The sequence below is a fragment of the Trachypithecus francoisi genome, unplaced genomic scaffold, assembly GCF_009764315.1.
Source record: "Trachypithecus francoisi isolate TF-2019V2 unplaced genomic scaffold, Tfra_2.0 Lachesis_group13, whole genome shotgun sequence".
NCBI lineage: Eukaryota > Metazoa > Chordata > Mammalia > Primates > Cercopithecidae > Trachypithecus > Trachypithecus francoisi.
Genome location: NW_022681458.1, coordinates 31335906 through 31355241, shown reverse-complemented (window position 1 = coordinate 31355241; position 19336 = coordinate 31335906). Strand labels below are relative to the sequence as shown.

Sequence of the window (19336 nt, the reverse complement as noted above, 5' to 3'; positions counted from 1 at the left end):
TGAATCTATATCCTTATTGTTTTATCACTGTTTGATCTGTGAATTACTGTTAGTTGTGTTGAAATCCCTCACAATGATGGCAAATGTGTTCATTTACATTTATAGTGATGACATTTTTTGTTTTATTTATATGGAAGCAAACAGATCTAGAAATATGACAAGTTTCTAATGATTTGAACCTTTTATTATCATCAAGTGGCATGCTGATTTTTAGTAATACTTTCTACCTTAAGATATGTTTTTCTACAATGCTAATATAGCTACAACAATTTCATTAGGTTAGTATTGGCCCGGCATGTCTTTTTGTCAATCCTTTGCTTTCAACTTTTCTGTTTGTTACTTAGGTGTATGTCTTATTAAAAGGAAATATTTGATCTTGGCATGGTGGCTCACACCTGTAATCACAGCACTTTGGGAGGCCAAGGTGGGCAGATCACTTGAGATCAGGAGTTCAAGACGAGCCTGGCCAACATGGTGAAACACCGTTTCTATTAAAAATACAAAAATTAGCCATGTGTGGTGGCACATGCCTGTAATCCCAGCTTCTTGGGAGGCAGAGGCACAAGAATAGTTGAACCCAGGAATCAGAGGTCGCAGTGAGCCCAGATCGCACAACTGCACTCCAATCTGGGCCACAGAATGAAACCCTGTTTGAAAGAAAGAAAGAAAGAAAGGGGGGGGGAGGAAAGGAAGGAAGGAAGGAAGGAAGGAAGGAAGGAAGGAAGGAAGAGGGAAAGAAAGATTGTATTTAATTTTGTTCACCATTTAAACAATTTTTTCTAGAAAATTTAGTCTATTTGTACAGATTGTGATTCCTGATGTATATAGATTCACTTCTGTCATTTTTGCTTATTTATTGTACTTTTTGTTATGTCATTGTGTGTGCGTGTGTGTGTTTGTTTCAATTTCATACCTTCTTTTAGATTGTGTTAGGGTTTACTTCTCTTGCTTTGGTATAGTTTCACATTTTAAAAGTTATTTTCCCTTGCTAGTTTGTAGATTATTATATTCCTTTTGTGTTTATAGAAATCACATACATATTTAACTAAAAGTCTAAAATCAACGAATTTCTTTTTTTAATTTTTTTCTTAAAAAAAAAAGGGATACATGTGCAGAACATACAGGTGTGTTACATAGGTATATGTGTGCCATGGTGGTTTGCTGCACCTATTGACTCATCCTCTAAGTTTCCTCCCCTCACCCCCCCATCCCCCAACAGGCTCTGGTGTGTGCTGCTTACCTCTCTGTGCCCATGTGTCTTCATTGTTCAACTCCCACTTATAAGTGAGAACGTGCAGTGTTTGATTATCTGTTCAGTGTTAGTTTGCTGAGGATGATGGCTTCCAGCTTCATCTATATACCTGCAAAGGACATTATCTCATTTTTTATGGCTATATACTATTCCGTGGTGTATATGTACCACATTTTCTTTATCCAATCTATCAGTGATGGGCATTTGGGTTGGTTCCATGTCTTTGCTATTATAAATAGTGCTGCAATAAATATACGTGTGCATGTGTCTTTATAGTAGAATGATTTATATTCCTTTGGGTATATACCCAGTAATTTGAATCCTAGGTCAAATGATATTTCTGGTTCTAGATCCTTGAGGAATCGCCATACTGTCTTCCACAATTGTTGAACTAATTTACATTCCCATCAATAGTGTAAAAGTGTTCCTATTTCTCCACAGCCTTGCCAGCATCTATTGTTTCCTGACTTTTCAATAATCTCCACTCTGACCAGCATAAGATGGTATCTCATTGTGGTTTTGATTTGCATTTCTCTGATGATCAGTGATGTTGAGCTTTATTTCATGCTTGTTGCCTGTATAGTGTCTCCTTTTGAGAAGTGTCTGTTCATATTCTTTTCTCACTTTTTGATGGGGTTGTTTTTTTTCCTGTAAATTTGTTTAAGTTCCTTGTAAATTCTGGAAATTAGACCTTTGTCAACTGGGTAGATTGCAAAAGTTTTCTCCCATTCTGTAGGTGGCTTGTTCACTCTGATGATAGTTTCTTTTGCTGTGCAGAAGCTCTTTAGTTTAATTAGATCCCATTTGTCAATTTTTGCTTTTGTTGCAATTGCTTTTGGCATTTTTGTCATGTAGTATTTTTTTGTCATGAAGCCTGTGTCCTGAATGGTATTGCCTAGGTTTTCTTCTAGAGTTTGTATGGTTTGGGGTTTTACATTTAAGTCTTTAATCCATCTTGAGTTAATTTTTGTGTAAGATGTAAGGAAGGGGTCCAGTTTCAGTTTTCTGCATATGGCTAGCCAGTTTTCCCAGCACCATTTACTGAATAGGAAATCCTTTACCCATTGCTTGTTTTCAGCAGGTTTGTCGAAGATTATATGGTTGTAGATGTGTGTTGTTATTTCCGAGGTCTCTGCTCTGCTCCATTGGTCTATAAGTCTGTTTTAGTACCAGTACCATGCTGTTGTGGTTATTGTAGCTTTGTAATTTGAAGTCAGTCAGCCTTGTAGTTTGAAGTCAGGTAGCATGATGCCTCCAGTTTTGTTCTTTTTGCTTAGGATTGTCTTGGCTGTATGGGGTCTCCTTTGATTCCATATAAAATTTAGAATAGTTTTTCTAATTCTGTGAAGAATGTCAATGGTCATTTGATGGGAATAGCACTGAATCTATAAATCATTTTGGGCAGTATGGCCATTTTCACGACATTGATTCTTCCTGTCCATGAGGCTAGAATGTTTTTCCATTTGTTTGTGTCCTTTCTTATTTCCTTGAGCAGTGGTTTGTAGTTCTCCTTGAAGAGGTTCTTCACATCCCTTGTTAGCTGTATTCCTAGGTATTTTATTCTCTTTGTAGTGATTGTGAATGGGAGTTCATTCATGATTTTGCTCTCCGCTTGTCTATCATTGCTGTAAAGGAATGTTTGTGATTTTTGCACATTGATTTTCTATCCTGAGACTTTACTGAAATAGCTTGTCAGTTTAAGGAGTTTTGGTGCTGAGTTGATGGTGTTTTCTATATATAAAATCATGTCAAACAAAGACAAGTTGACTTCCTCTTTTCCTATTTTAATACCCCTTATTTCTTTTTTTTAATTTTTATTTATCTATTTATTTTTTTGAGACGGAGTCTCGCTCTGTCGCCCAGACTGGAGTGCAGTGGCCGGATCTCAGCTCACTGCAAGCTCCGCCTCCCAGGTTCACGCCATTCTCCTGGCTCAGCCTCCCAAGTAGCTGGGAGTACAGGCGCCCGCCATCTCGCCTGGCTAGTTTTTTGTATTTTTTAGTAAAGACGGAGTTTCACCGTGTTCGCCAGGATGGTCTCGATCTCCTGACCTTGTGATCCACCCGTCTCGGCCTCCCAAAGTGCTGGGATTACAGGCTTGAGCCACTGCGCCCGGCCTAATACCCCTTATTTCTTTATTTGCCTGATTGCCCTGGCCAGAATTTCTGTGTTAGCTAGGAGTGGTGAGAGAGGGCATCCCTGTCTTGTACTGGTTTTCAAAGGGAATGCTTCCAGCTTTTGCCCATTAAATATGACATTGGCTGTGGGTTTGTCATCGATAACTCTTATTATTTTGAGATATGTTCCTTCAATACCTAGTTTATTGAGAGTTTCTAACATAAAGGGATGATGAATTTTATCAAAGGCCTTTTCTGTGTCTGTTGAGATAATCATGTGGTTTTGGTCTTTGGTTCTGCTTATGTGATGGATTACATTTATTGATTTGTGTATGTTTAACCAGCCTTGCATCCCAGGGATGAAGCAGACTTGATTGTGATGGATAAGTTTTTTGATGTGCTGCTGGCTTTGGTTTGCCAGTATTTTATTGAGGATTTTCGCACTGATGTTCATCAGACACATTCTTTTTATATTGTCTCTTCCAGGTTTTGGTATCAGGATGATGCTGGCTTCATAAAATGAGTTAGGGAGAAGTCCCTCCTTCTCAATTTTTTGGAATAGTTTCAGAAGAAATGGTACCAGCTCCTCTTTGTATTTCTGGTAGAATTCAGCTGTGAATCCAACTGGTCCTGGGCTTTTTTTGGTTGGTAGGCTATTAATACTGCTACAATTTCAGAACTTGTTATCGTTCGATACAGGGATTCAACTTCTTCGTGGTTTAGTCTTGGGAGGGTGTGTGCGTCCAGGAATGTATCCATTTCTTCTAGATTTTCTAGTTTATTTGCATAGAGGGGTTTATAGTATTCTCTGATGGTAGTTTGTATTTCTGTGGGGTCAGTGGTGATATCCCCTTTATCATTTTTTATTGTGTCGATTTGATTCTTCTGTCTTCTTCTTCTTTATTAGTCTAGCCAGTGATCTATTTTGCTTATTTTTTCAAAACACCAGCTCCTGGATTCACTGATTTTTTTTGGAGCATTTTTCGTGTCTTTATCGTCTTCAATTATTCTCTGACTTATTTCTTTTCTTCTGCTAACTTTTGGATTAATTTCTTCTTGTCTCTCTAACTCTTTTAATTGTGATGTTAAAGTGTTGATTTGAGATCTTCCTAGCTTTCTGATGTAGGCATTTAGTGCTATAAATTTCCCTCTTAACACTGCTTTAGCTGTGTTCCAGAGATTCTGGTATATCGTCTCTTAGTTCTTGCTGGTTTCAAAGAACCTCTTGCTATGTAGTGCTGAGAAGAATGTATATTCTGTTGATTTGGGATGGAGAGTTCTGTAGGTGTCTATTAGGTCTGCTTGGTCTAGAGCTGAGTTCAAGTCCTGAATATCCTTGTTAATTTTCTGTCTCATTGATCTGTCTAATATTGACAGTGGTGTGTTAAAGTCTCCCACTATTATTGTTTGGGAGTCTAAGTCTCTTTGTAGGTCTCTAAGAACTTGTTTTATGAATCAGACACCTGGAAACATTATCAATCTAAGAACATTTTTTAAAATTATTTTTGGGGGTTGGGGGGGAAATGGAATTAGCCCATTCCTGGTGCACCAAACTTGTACGAGAATGTGGGATTTTGTTAAGCATTCTCATGAAAGACTTTTTCCTTTTATTTCCCTCCTCTGTCCTACCCAGAGCCAAACCTTGTCAGGCAAACCAACTTCTTTGGGGCAGATTTTTTTCTTATTCATCCACTGTGGGTGGCTCCTACCTGAGATCCTGGCTTTATGTCAGATGAGTACATGATCTGACCACCAACCCACTTGTGCCAACTTTTAGCTTGTAGCCCATTGGAAACCCATCTGGCCTTTCTACAGTCAGCAGAAACCTTCAGGGCAAATATTTCTATCTAGTTTATCCCTACCCTCACCTCCAGAATTGTACTTTCTTGTAATTTCTACTTTCTAGTTGTCTTCAATCTCACTTTAGAAATAAAAGCAAAATTAAAAATAGACATTTTTTGATATTTTACCCACCATTCCAGGTGTTCTAAGTCAAATGAATTCTTCACTCTTAATTCATCATATTGTCAGAAACAGAAGTCCTCATTTGGTTTTTAAAATACCCAAAATATTAGCATGATCTGAGTAAGTGCTAAAATGACTAGCCTTCCAGATCTTGTGCTAACCTGTAATGTTGGTCTTCAGCCTACCCACAGCTACTGTAGAAATGGGCAGGGATGGAGGCAGCCTGTTAGCTAGCGGGTCAGTTATTTATTGATCCAAGTCAGGCAGAGAATTCAATACAAACTAAGTAATAAATACTGACTCAGAAGTATATGTCCCCTAGCAAAGAACTTTCCAATGCTTACTAAGACCCAAAATAACTGCTTATTCCCATTGGTTGTAGATAAACAGGTATCCTGCACCAGCAACAGCTTTATATTTTATTTTGTAAGGCAATAAAAAAAAATACGTAATTCCATAGGGACCCACGTAAAATATTTAGTCTTTAAAAACAGTTTCTATCCAGTGTTATATGAGTTTTCAGGAGCAGTCAAGGTTTCCTTGCACATCATAAGCTTAGATATAGTTCTCCAGGGAAAGAAATGTATTGCAATTATAAGCTTCAATTAACCATCATATCTTGGCAACAGTATTTTTTAGGTCCGCAGGCAAAATAAAGCACAGCTGTCGAAATTAGTATCTCAATTCTCTGCCTCACTTCCATAAAGGAAGTATTCAATATACATAATGATCTTATAAAATTCAAGGAAAAAATGGCAAAGAAATCAAGGAAAGTAGCCAGACTCCTGACATTTTCTAGCTGTAGACTGTTAGAGACCCCCATGCTGTGCATTGACATTCATTAACTTTTTGTAATTTCAACTGAACTAGCCTGTAACCCATGCAGAGAACACCTCATACAAGATTGAACTATATGAAATTGCTGATATGACTATTTCTGACCTTCAAATTTAGAAATTTCATAGGTTCAATCTAATATTTTGCCTCTCAGTTAAAATCGATTCTTGCTTGTCTGGAAACTACAAAGTTATAATATAATGGAATAGAAGCCTTTCTGTGACATTATGGAGCATAAAAAGAGATCTGAGCAGACATGTTAATAAGAAAGAAGAAATTTAAATACGCTTACTTTTCTTTTAGGACCACCAGCAAATTCTCTGTGGTATGCCAATGGTGTCAAATTTTGTTTAGATGTTCACCTGTAACTGTGCCTCTGATACTCTGTGGTTCTTTTCAGCTATGCAGCATTCTTCCGATTCATTTTTCTCCATTTGTGCTGTTTTTCTCTGTGATGTGAATCCATCCCTATCCATTATGTCATGCCTCCATCTTTTGCTGCTTCTTCAGATTGCACTGAGCCATAAGAGGTAAGCTCCATCAAAAGAGGGAAAACTGACTTTCCTTTATGCTCAGGAGGAATCCTTTGTCCAAGGTATTCCATAACCCTGCCCCTGAAATCAATACTTTCTAAACTACATTTTAAAAGGAACTGAATGAAAACGATTCCTCATAGCCACACTCACACCAGAATTCCTTGAATGCTGTTGCACACACATTGCAAATTCAGCAAACTTAATTAGCTGCTGCTGACTAATGATCATGGACATCAGTGCCCTTGGCTTTGAACCTTAGCATCACCCTCAATTTTCAGTATAGTAATATATATACGAAAATGCCCCATAAATTAGTATTATTTACTGCCATCTTGAATATAGAATTTCTAAGACTACCATCATCCACTAGGCTAATAATGATTATAATAAAAAGGCAATATTTGAATGACTCTGTCATCTTCCTTGATGCAAACAGTGACATTTCCAAACATTAATGGGTTTGGCTATTTACATGCATAAAATTCATCAGACAATAACCAACCTCCCCCTTAATATTTTACCATATAGTTAATGAGAATTATTTTTATGTTAATTTCAATGTCATTTCCAAACTTGGATTCAAATTTCCCACAGCCTGTAACTCATAATATCTCAGTTTTATCATGAGAAGTTTTTGAGAGCAGGAGAATTGAAGTTGGTTTAGATTAAAAAATGCCTTGGGCTTCTTAAGCAGCTAAAATAATTTTTAAGAAATATTTTTTAAGAATTATTTTATCTAAAGTAGGCAAACTAATCTATATAGGAAGCCTCACATATCACTATTTAGATTGTTCATTCATCTATTGTTAATCCTCTCATTTGCCATCTAACACTTACAGGCAATAAAATGATCCTGTACCCCATACATACGGTCCACGTTAAGTTTCACCCTTGTTAATCCTGAAGGAGCCAGGGTTCACAATATAATCCTATTTCAGCAGTGTTACTTATGTCTTCCTGTCATTAAGCTTTGAATCCACATTGCTTTATATTGGGAATGTGTCATATTGTGACAGGCTAAGAATAAATTTGCATCACTTGCCTGACCTCTAAACTGACATTCTGTTTTAGAGACAAATGTTCCAACCTTTACCAGACACAGATTTGCATATCTGAACTGTTTAGTGAAATGAATACCTAATACAAGAAAGAATATAGATATTTAGTCTATATGGTATGGCACTGCAATACTATTGGGTTTAATGCAGAAGGTCATCTAACTCCTTGCAATCTCAAGTTTTTCTATCCCTGTGACCTGCTTCCTAGTCTTGACCCCATGCAGTTGATGAGATAGACTCTCATCATTAGTATCCAGCTTTTGTTAAGGATAGATTCTCACCATTAGTGTTCATCTTGCATTCTGTCTTTCACATAGGTTAATTTTTCATGTTGTAGCAATACATAATATTCTTTGTAAAATTAAGTACCTACATAAATATATTTTCATTGTAATTTTTGATGGCTGCATTTAAGACATATACCATGAAGAAAGGCTTAAGGAACTAACTTACTTGAATCATCCAGTGTGTTTGGGATACTTTGGTACCCAAAAATGTAAAGTAACCAGCTCTGCCTGACCAGGGAAGGGATTGAAGAAGGCTTCTCAGAGGAGGTAATTAACTGAATCCTGAATCTTAAAAATGGGAATTTTCTGGGTAGAAAAGGAGTTTCAAGGCTCTGCAAGCCATGAGACAACATGTGGAATGGTAGAAGATGTCATATTTGGGAGACAGCAACTAAGTTGACATAATTGGATCATAAAGCACTTGGGATGGGTATAGAAAAGGAGATGACCCAAATCACAAAGCTTGGATATCTTTGTTTTCTGGTTGAGGTGGATGGAGCCTGTAATAGATCTCAAATGGGGAAATGATATGTTTATATATTTATGTTTTCGAAAACAATAGTACATGGAACTAATGTCCCACTTTAAATATTAATAGTTAATTTCTACTTGCACTCTAGAAATTATCTTTTACTAAGATTTATGGGAGTATAAATTAAGACAATGTAAATGCCAAAGAGAAACTAGCATAGGACCGGCATCAGTGAGATCTGGGTTGAATCCTATGTTCCTATATTCACCCCTTTCATGCTATATGATAGTGAAAAATTATACCTCATTTTTAAAAATCCTAAATGAGGGACATTATTTATAGATCACAGGGATGTTGTATATTATAATTCTAAAAGTTAACTGACATGTAATTGACAGTGTATTAGCCTCTATTTTAACTTTATGGATACATTGTTAAGAATACTACTGCTTGCAATGGTTATTAAAATTTATTTCAATTTGAAAATCTGTGGTTACGGAGTAACCCTAAAATGATAAATAATATTGTGATGTATTTTTTAAAAAACTGACACAAGTCAAAATACACATGAATAGTTGATACATATTTTCTTATGATCTATTGACCTTCTATGGAAAACTTCTCATTACTTCTTTCCTTAACTTAAAAAAAAATTTTTTTTCAAAGATTTCAGTAGAGTATTTGATTCTTACCAGATTCTGGATATCAACTAAAAGATGTTTCTTCTTTTTTCCTTTTTTTTTTTTTTTCAAGCACATCTTGACATGACAAGGTGGAGTGATATTTTTCTGAAGAAATGCTCTATCATTTATCAATTAATCTCCTCTTTATCAAATATTTTCAATGAAAACCATGCCTATTTAAGTATAATCCAGGCGGTTATTTATGACAAAAGGAAAAAATAAAAACTAACTCAACAAGACTGAGCTTCCTTTTCTTTTTTGTTTTTTGAGATGGAGCCTCACTCTGTCTCCCAGGCTGGAGTGCAGTGGCACGATGTTGGCTAACCGCAACTTCCACCTCCCGGGTTCAAGCCTCAGCCTCCTGTGTAGCTGGGACTGCAGGTGCACTCCACCACGCCTGGCTAATTTTTTGTATTTTTAGTAGAGATGAGGTTTCATCATGTTGGCCAGGCTGGTCTTGAACTCCTTTTCTTTATAGCCAAAATGTGCAGAAGCAATTTTACCTCTTTGGAATATATGGATGGTTATAGACAAAAGACTATTGCTGGTACAAAATTACTTCTGATGCCCTTGGTTAAAATAAGACTAATTCTAGAAATGGAATATTTGTTTGCTTCATGTAAAATTTTAGGGTGCAAAAAAAGATTCATATTTAAGACCTCACTAAAATCTCTTTCACTCTACACTCAAATCACTGCCACTCTTAAATATACAAAGTTGGAGACATGTAATTACTTGAGATTCTTGAGAAGAAGGAGAAAGCAACACAGAAACCTACTTAAAATGTCTAATTCTTCAAGAGCCACATTTTCTTCAGGGATTTTACTTTCCAGATTTCTCACTACTGTCTTGGCTGTACAGACATAACCCTAGGAAATATAGTCAAACTAAATCAAAACATGAAGAGGAAAATAAACTAAAAGTACACAGTCATTCCCTTTAAGACCAATTTAAAGTTATTGTTCATTAATCGTACATTATTCTTTCCTGAACAACCCTCCTCAGGAAGCCCCTGTGGTGGCCAGAGCAGCCTTGTTCCTGGAATGTGCGCGTTTTGTTCACCGCTGCAACCGTGGCAACTGGCCAGAGTGGATGAAAGGGCACCATGTGAACATCACCAAGAAAGGCCTTTCCCGGGGACGCTCTCCCATTGTGGGCAACAAGCGAAACCAGAAGCTGCAGTGGAATGCGGCCAAGCTCTTCTACCAATGGGGAGACGTGAGCTTTCGGTTTTCTTCTATAACAATTAGGATGCTTGAGTGAAGTGGAGTCATTTTTTGATTGGTTGTGTTGGTTTTTGAAGACAATTTGTTGAGTGTTTGATATGTACCAGGTACTGAAGGGAACCCTTTGGGGAAAAATAAACAACTCATTTAATCGTCCCAATAAATCTATGAGGTCAGAAATTACTCTCTCTGTTTCACAGTTAAGAAAACTGAAGTTTATACAGGTCAAACGACCTACCAAAGTTTACATGTATATTAATAGTAAGTAGAGGAACCAATATTCCATCTCCCAGATTAGATTTCAAAGCCTTGCTTCTAGTTGCTGTATTCATCAAGAATTGTCTTTTTGATAGTTGTTGTTATAATTGTAAAATACACCCTTATTTTGGATTCTATTCTAATTTATGTTTTGTAGGACATAATTTTTTCTAATTTCTTAATGAAATTTTCTCTTTTGTTGATGTGCCTCCTTTAAGTGGTCTGAAAGCTTTTGGAAATTGCACACACACATACACACATATGTATGTATGCATATGAATAAGTGAATAAATTTAAAAGTGAATGAATGAAACTTCTTTAGGAATTCTAACAAAAAAGACCCTTAAAATAACTCCAACTTCTTTACCATAGAAGGAAAAAAGGTGAAGAATAAAAAGAAATTCAAGGCCGGGCGCGGTGGCTCAAGCCTGTAATCCCAGCACTTTGGGAGGCCGAGACGGGCGGATCACGAGGTCAGGAGATCGAGACCATCCTGACTAACACGGTGAACCCCGTCTCTACTAAAAATACAAAAAAACTAGCCGGGCGAGGTGGTGGGCGCCTGTAGTCCCAGCTACTCGGGAGGCTGAGGCAGGAGAATGGCGTAAACCCGGGAGGCGGAGCTTGCAGTGAGCTGAGATCCGGCCACTGCACTCCAGCCTGGGCGACAGAGGGAGACTCCGTCTCAAAAAAAAAAAAAAAAAAAAAAAAAAAAAAAAAAAAAAGAAATTCAAGAGGACCAAGTTGTTTCTGCTAATTTTAGACAGAGCTGAACATAAACACACATAAAGAGGTTCCATATATTCCTCTTTTCTTAAAGATTACTTGGAATAACTGTTATAATTTCGATTAATAATTCAGCTGAATGTGTCTACCAATGTGCCTACCAGCTAAGGGTATTCTTCCTCCAGTTTTACCCACATCTTTTTTGTGAAGTGCCTGAGTTATTCAAAAGGCATGAATTGTATTCAGTATATGTGCAGTCTTTCTATAAGTGTATCAGTCTTTACTTCATTTGCTGTTCTTTGGATTTTCTTTCCTATATAAAGACATCCTGTTTAAAAGGATACATGAGTGTGTGTGTGTATATATATATATGTATATATGTGTGTGTATATATATATATATTTATATATACATATGATACGATGGAGTAGAACACTTCATTAATGCTAATGTCGATGATCAAGACAGCACTGCCCTTTTCAGGCTTCTATTGCACATTATATATATGAGAAGACACAGTTTCTCCTATGTAATATCTATTTTTGTAAATAATTGAGCTAAGTTATTATGTGATTCCATTGTACTTATCCTGCATTTAATTTAGTTTTAACAGCACAAGAGTTTATACAAGTCAAGCAGTGTCAATGAAATGCATATCATGAGATACATAGAGGCACCAATAATCTCTTTAATGTGGAGAGATGTTTCAGCCCCCCATTTATTACCTATCTCATTCAAGGAAGGTCTTATTGAGAGGCTTCTCTGAAACAGCAGTCACAACTGATAATCCCATTGGCTTCCTACAGGAGGAGAAAACCATGAAGTGCTGCGCATTTGAGAGTTTCAGGTTTATAGGGAGATTGTGACCAAGAGATTTCACAAACAGGTGTTTTCAGGAGAATTGTCTTCTGACTTTCTTGCAGCATTTGACACTGCCAACTGCACATACCTTTGTCTTTTTGAAACCATTATGCTCCAGAGTTTCCTTGCATCTCTGTGCCTAATTCTCTGTGTCCTTTCCTAGTCCTCTGTCTCCTCTCTCCTCATAAACAGATATTCTCCAGGATTTCTTTTAATTTCTTCCTATATAACTTACTTTAGGGTTACATTTATTTTTATATTTCCAACTATAACCCGTAAGTACAGACTTCCCTAACCATAGCAATTTTCAGATCCCAGGCCCACATTGCCAGCTGCACTTTGGAAACATTCAGTTAATATCCTAGAACTCAATCTTCCAAAATAAAACCCTTCTCCTCAAGTAAACACATTGCCACCTACAACCCTTCTGAGCTTTCTATTCTTATTGACACCACCGTCATCTGAGATGCCAACCTTTGAGCATATCCCCATCTCCCCGCCATTGATCCCACCTCTTTCGTGTCACTGAAACCCCTTAGGTCAGATTCCATGACTTCTCATCTGGATGATTAAACTTTTTTCCTATTTGGTCTTCTCCTCACAGTCTCCTCTCATTTAATGCATCCTACACACTGTCAGTGAAAAGTTCTTCCTATAGCCCAGCCCACCCAAGATATGACATTCATTCTGATCTCCCAGCCTCCAGATTTGCCCCCTCTAATTCATTCTCCAAACTGCTCCCAGAGTGATTAGGCTGCAATGCAAATTAGAGTGTGTTTCTGATTCACTTAAAATGCTTTCGGTGGCCCTCCTTTTCCCTCGGGATAAAACCCAAACTGATTAGCCTGGCATCACTGCCCTCTCCATGACCTTCACTCAAACCATTCCAAGATTATGGGTTAATAACTCAAATGAGTCAATGTACCCAAAGAATATGTATTTAAATACTTTCCTCCTAATATATGTTCAATAATAGGTTCTGACATGAATTTTTGAAAGCAGAGTCCATACTTGTCTCAGCATTCCTGGGTAGCTAGTACAATGTCCCTGGAATGAGAGATCAGGTTACTTCCCCCACTCAGAAACTACCTTTCATCTTTCTCAAGAATGTAAAATGAAGTTCAACTTCAAGAACTGTAGGATCTGATCCAAATCTACCTTTTCAGCCTTTCTGTACATTATTTCCTCTCACAAAATTGAACTTCAATTAAGTGGCCCGTCTGGCAGTCTCTGAGCACATGGTGCATTTCCATGAACATAAATCTTTCAGGACCGTCTCCTCGAATGTCTACTCTCCCCATTCTCCATCAGTCAAAACACCAATTTGTCAAAGGCTACAAACTTTGAGACCTTCTGTGAGATTTTCTGTGGTTCTCTGAACTAAATTTTATCTTTATTTCTTTATTTTTTTATTTCAATGACTTTTGGGATACAAGCAGTTTTTGACCACATAGATGGATTAATTTTACAGCAGTGAATTCTGAGATTTTAATGCATCCATCACCCGAGTAGTGCACGTTGTACCCAAAATGTAGTTTTCCAGTCCCACAGCTCCCCGACCCTCTCCCTCTCTGAAATGAATTTAATCTATCTTATGAGCTAATAAAGTGTTTCCAGTCTCTTTAGCCACTTAATTAGTTGTTTTGTTATGTTATTACATCCCTCAATAGACTATAAGCTCATTGAGAGAAAGAAAAAAAGAACACAGGCATAGATAGTCAGACATCCTATATTTGAATCCTGCTGAGCGACCTTGGGCAAACCTTCCAGCCCTTCTAACTTGCCTATTTGCCAAATAGTAATCTTTCTTATGTGGGCTTATAATTTACCAGGACACATTAAACAAAGGTACTAGTGTACAACTTACTCAACTTTATGTTCTATTTAATACCTAACAAATTACCTCACTTAATAAATATTTGATGAATGAAGGAAGAGACGAAAAAACGTAGCCCTGAGGCATTTTTCTAGCTTTGGATGAGAAATAGAGATATAAATTGTTATTTAGACATACAATATTATACCAGAAAAGTTCATTTTTTGAGCAGCCCTTTAAGCTTTATAAACGGTGGATTTAATTTAAGTTGCTTAGTTACAACATCCTGGAATGGTCAATGTAGACATTTTTCCTCTTTGAGTCTCACTATTTAGTTTCTTGGCTCCATTCCAGACTCATAACTGCATGTCTCCTCCTTAACAGAGGATCTCCAAAATAGGATAAGGCTTTTTGTTGTGGTGGTGGTTTTGTTTTTACAATTTGTTTTGTTTGCTTAAAACTTACCCAGTTAGCAGCTAAAATTTTAGAATCCCACATACTGCTTTCTATACCTGGTTTTTAGCTCCTCACTTAATTCCAGAGTTTAGGGAGACCTTTTTGTTTACAGATATCCACAGCATTCAAAAATGTCTTTTCATTTAAAGAGTTATGAGGATAATCTTCACTTAGAGAGCTTGAGCATGTTGGTTTTCAGTAGTAAGTGTATTTTCTTACTTGCTGAGAATTTAGTAACTTTTCTAAATATTTGCAAAGTATGATACAGAAAGAAAGAAGAAAGTTAGCTGGAATTTTGCTCTTACTTAAACAGAGAGTGTCCAAACTGTCAAACGCCAAGTTCAGTGATCTGTTTAACTTTTTCTCTCTCACTCCTGAGCCTGCATCTCTTCCATTGTTGCATGCACTATATAATTGGAAATAAAATAAATTAGATAGAGATAGTGTTTTTTGTCTCTTCTTGTGGAAAATTCCTTTGATAAACCAGACAGTAGTGCCTGAAGATTCAGTAACAGATAGCAAGGATGTTAGTTCTAAGAATACCATGTAAAAACCAATATTGTCCATGTGCTGAGTTATTAAAAGTCATATTTCTAATGTTGTTGGGCAGTCTACCAAAAGAAAACTTAGCATTTCTTACTAATTCATAGAGTATTATGGAAAGAGGAACAAAGTCTATAAAAGAAGCCAATAAGTACATATATAATGACATATAGAAAAAAAATCAGCAACAGAATTCTGGCCAACTTCTAAACTCATTAGCGTGACAGTGACATTCTCATTAAAAATAGCATAATCAGAAGCACTCTGAGGAACTGTGCCTTCTGATGTTTTACTGCAACAAAATCCTCCATTAAAAGCAACTGTGTACTCCCTTTTATCATATCTGTAAAATAAATAACCTTTGAGTAAATGGAAATATTTTCAGAAAAACTTTTGTACAAATATACAAAGGTGTCATCCTAGTTTTTACAAATCTTTAAACTGAATGACCGTGGGGATAGTCATTTCTTCCATTTCTGGTTTCCATACTGGCAAATATGGTGGAAACAACACTGTAGCATACAGAAGAGGCTTATGCTGGAAATAATTCTTATTAATTGGTTACTTATGTCTGGTGTAATGTGAGAGCCTATTTTAGAGTTTGACTTAGTTTGTGCTGTTTCATTGTTTTCCTTCCCATTGTAGGCAATTGGCGTCCGATTGAATGAGCTGTGCCATGGGGAAAGTGAGAGCCCAGCCAACCTTCTGGGTCTCATTTACGATGAGGAGACCAAGAGGAGACTTAGAAAGGAGGATGAGGAGGAAGACTTTTTAGATGACAGTAAGGAGACTCCCTTTACTACAAGAACCCCTGCTTGTAAGAACCTCTGCTTTAGGAGCACTTAATACTTCTCTTTTCTCCTTCATATTCTTACCACCTCCCCATGTCTTCCCACTGCGCCTTATCCCCTTTTCCCTGTGCATGGTGTAAAGCATGTGCATAAAGCCACACAGAGACAAGGCAAGAACCAGAAAGAGCAGACAGACAGGGGCAAGGAGGTGCAGGCAAGATGGAACATTTATTACTTTTTTGTCTTTGACTCTTGCTATTATACAAATATTGGTATTAGACTTCTCTGAGAAAACATCTCTGAGAGACTACAGTTGCGGAAAATTTACTGTCCTAGAAGAGATTTTTTCAGGTTTTGTGTTTCTTTTGTGTTTTTTGTGTTTTTTTTGTTGTTGTTGTTGTTGTTGCTCCAGGAAACAAAATCAGACAAAATAAAATTGAATATGAAATATTTTCCAAATCAGTAAAATACTGAAAATTTTAAACAAGTATATTATAGTATTTAACATGACACTGAAATATTAAAATATTCAGAGGTTGCTAGAACTATGAATGTCGTCTGTACTGTACCTATTTATTAAATTTGGAATTGAATCTCATCATAGAAAAGTAGAGACAAAAGGATTCCTATTATATTCTTCTTCAACATCATTTTGTGCATACATGTGTTCTATACCATACAAGCTTTTGTATATATGTACCACTGCCTTTTATGGAATACAAAATTCCAGTTATAGTTATGGAATTCGTATCTTTATATGGTGAACGTATTGAGATCTCTTCCTTCTGACCTTCCCCTGTGGTTTGAAATTCAAGTTCCCTGACTACATGTTAAGAGTTGTCCTTCATTAGGTGATTCAGACCTACTGCATCGTTGCAGTCATGAAATGTAAAAGAATAGATGGAGTGTAACATTAGGCAGGACTGAATAATAATCAAAGAAAACTCTTATGATCTTCCCTTCCACGTTCCTCCCAAAGTTTTTTTTTTTTTTTTGCATTTTTTAATCATGTTGCCCCTTCTAAGACCTTATCAAATCAGAGCAAATCTTCTTGATGTGGCCATTGACAAAACACCAAATTATTATGTCAGTCTTTCAGCCTAATAATGAAGGTTGGCCCCAAAAATATCTACAATAGCCTAAACTATCTTAGAATGAGGTTTATCCAGCAATCACAGAACCTAGGGAAGGCCCACCATAAGACCCATCTAGCCAGAGGGCATTCTAAACCACCCTGGAACTTCCAGGGGGCCGTTCAGAACAGAGAGAAGCTGAAGCAACATTAAACGCATGCATCCTTATAGGCAAAAACAACTTGAATCCCCATTAGACTGCATAAGTGTCATTTACCAGTATGTTATGCCTAGAATATTAGCTTTTTGTTGAGACTAGGTAGAACTCAATCCTTGTTTATTAAAACAGGATATTTAATATGATAGCCATGAAAGAGCCTAGACTAAGACTAAGCTCATTGTCTGCAGGACTGGTAAGAAAAGCCTGGATGATAACCTTAGGAGTGAAAAGACAGACCCAAAAGTCTATACTGAATGTCTGCTGTTCAATTATTTTTTAAAAAGTGTTGCATATCCAGACAATATTTAGTTACATAGCCCCTATAAGGCATATATAAGATTGATATGTCTGATTTTTACTTCCACTTTCACGTCAATACACAGCTCATCTTGCATTTAAAGGCTAATTGTGGTGCAAGCAACTTTCAGGCTGGAAATTCTACAGAAGCTTGTCTTTTCCATTCTTGATGACAGGCAAAGTCCCCAGCAACAAATTAACTCGGGAGAGAAAATGGTTTTCCTGAGAAAACAATAGCTTAAATATCTACAGAAAGACCATAATTTCCACCTATTTTCAAATGAAATCATGAAGTTTGTATTCTATTCAATTAAGAAAGCTTAACATCCAGGAAACATTTTAGAGATATTTTTAGGACTGTTCATATGTAATGATATTGTGATTGCTTGATGACTTGATTCATTTAAAATAGACAACCATTTCCTTTCTTTTATAAGAGAAAGAATTCTACATGGCTTTGATTTTTTCTGAACACTTAAATAATCAATATATTTCTGCATCATCCTGTGTCATTGGTTGTGATGACACATATCTGAGAACTAACTCTGAGAATTTAAAAAATCACTATGGTGTTACCGTGGCCATTATCTATCTTTAGAGCAAAAACTATTAGTTGGCTTCTAGTGGATACAATGCTTTACTAATTCAAAGGTCAATATTCTTCAGAGCAAAAGAGAATATTTGTACATTTCTAGTATAGCTATGCCTTAATTTGACAGGCTAGCTTGCACAAACTGTATGATATGTGTGATCCAGTAAGTTTGTCTTGTCTGTGTTGCAGAAACACATTTGAACTACAGCTGAAACAACTTCACTGCCCTCAGAACAGCAAGACAGAGATCTCTCATAAAATGAGCTGGCAGAATTTTTGTAGCTCCAAATCTAGTTCACTGCCATATACATAGTCTAAATCTGATTGAATAGCAGCGTAGAAATCTTGCGAGATTACTTCCCATTTCTGTTTTCATTAAAAGCTATTCTAGTTTAGTTGGAGCTGCATTTTGTTACTCTATGATGCTTTAAGGAAAATAATTTAGTTCTGCTTGTTCAATATTTTAATACTGAAGCACTCTGTAGAATTTGCAAAATGGAGGAAGAGAGATGTTTATGGTAGTGCATAAATCATGCTAAAGGGAATAGGTAAATTGAACTTACATAGATATAGATGAAGTCTTCATATGTAATTGGATGTTGGATATACATAGGTAACATTCTCATATGCAATTTGATTTTACACATTGTAGCTATGTCCATCAAACTATGCATTTCTGTATTTTTTGTTGATTTGTCTCCTTATGAAAGAACACTTTCATTTCACAGGTACTGTGAACCCCTCTAAATGCGGTTGCCCCTTTGCCTTGAAGATGGCAGCATGTCAACTTCTTCTGGAGATTACCACCTTCCTGCGAGAGACCTTTTCTTGCCTGCCCAGACCTCGCACTGAGCCTCTGGTGGTAAGTTAAAGCATGCATGTTAATAATCAGATTACTTGGAGAGGCCAGGCGTGTGTCTGGGTTTCCAAGATTCACAGTTTTCTTAAATGTTCCATGGCTAGTGTATCACATAATTTTAAAAATTCAACCAAGGGATTTTGAAACATAAAAAGAAATACTCTTTTCCTCATTACAAATAATAATAACTCCAAAGTTGATCTAGAAATCAGTGAAGGTTGTCCTACTGGATACCTTCACTGTTTCATTGATCATTATCAATTATGCTGGGAATATCTAGGAGCTTTTAGCTTCCTTTACTCTGAAAATATGAGGAGTTTTATGGCTAATATTTTCCAGAACTCACCAACAAATTTTTTATACCAACTGCTCATAAATCTGTATAGAAATTTGCTTCTTAATGAGTGTTCT

General features: G+C 36.6%; 1 protein-coding gene across 3 annotated transcripts in view; it reads left to right on the top strand.

Moving 5' to 3' along the window:
• The window catches only part of UNC80 (unc-80 homolog, NALCN channel complex subunit), a 229458-nt gene that overhangs the window by 97948 nt on the left and 112174 nt on the right, over positions 1-19336 (top strand). For all 3 annotated transcript variants that reach the window (XM_033230431.1, XM_033230433.1, XM_033230432.1), the window contains exons 23-25: positions 10213-10425; positions 15739-15874; positions 18795-18928. In XM_033230431.1, coding sequence (XP_033086322.1) covers positions 10213-10425; positions 15739-15874; positions 18795-18928 — 483 coding nt within the window. The remainder of the gene's footprint in view (positions 1-10212; positions 10426-15738; positions 15875-18794; positions 18929-19336) is intronic.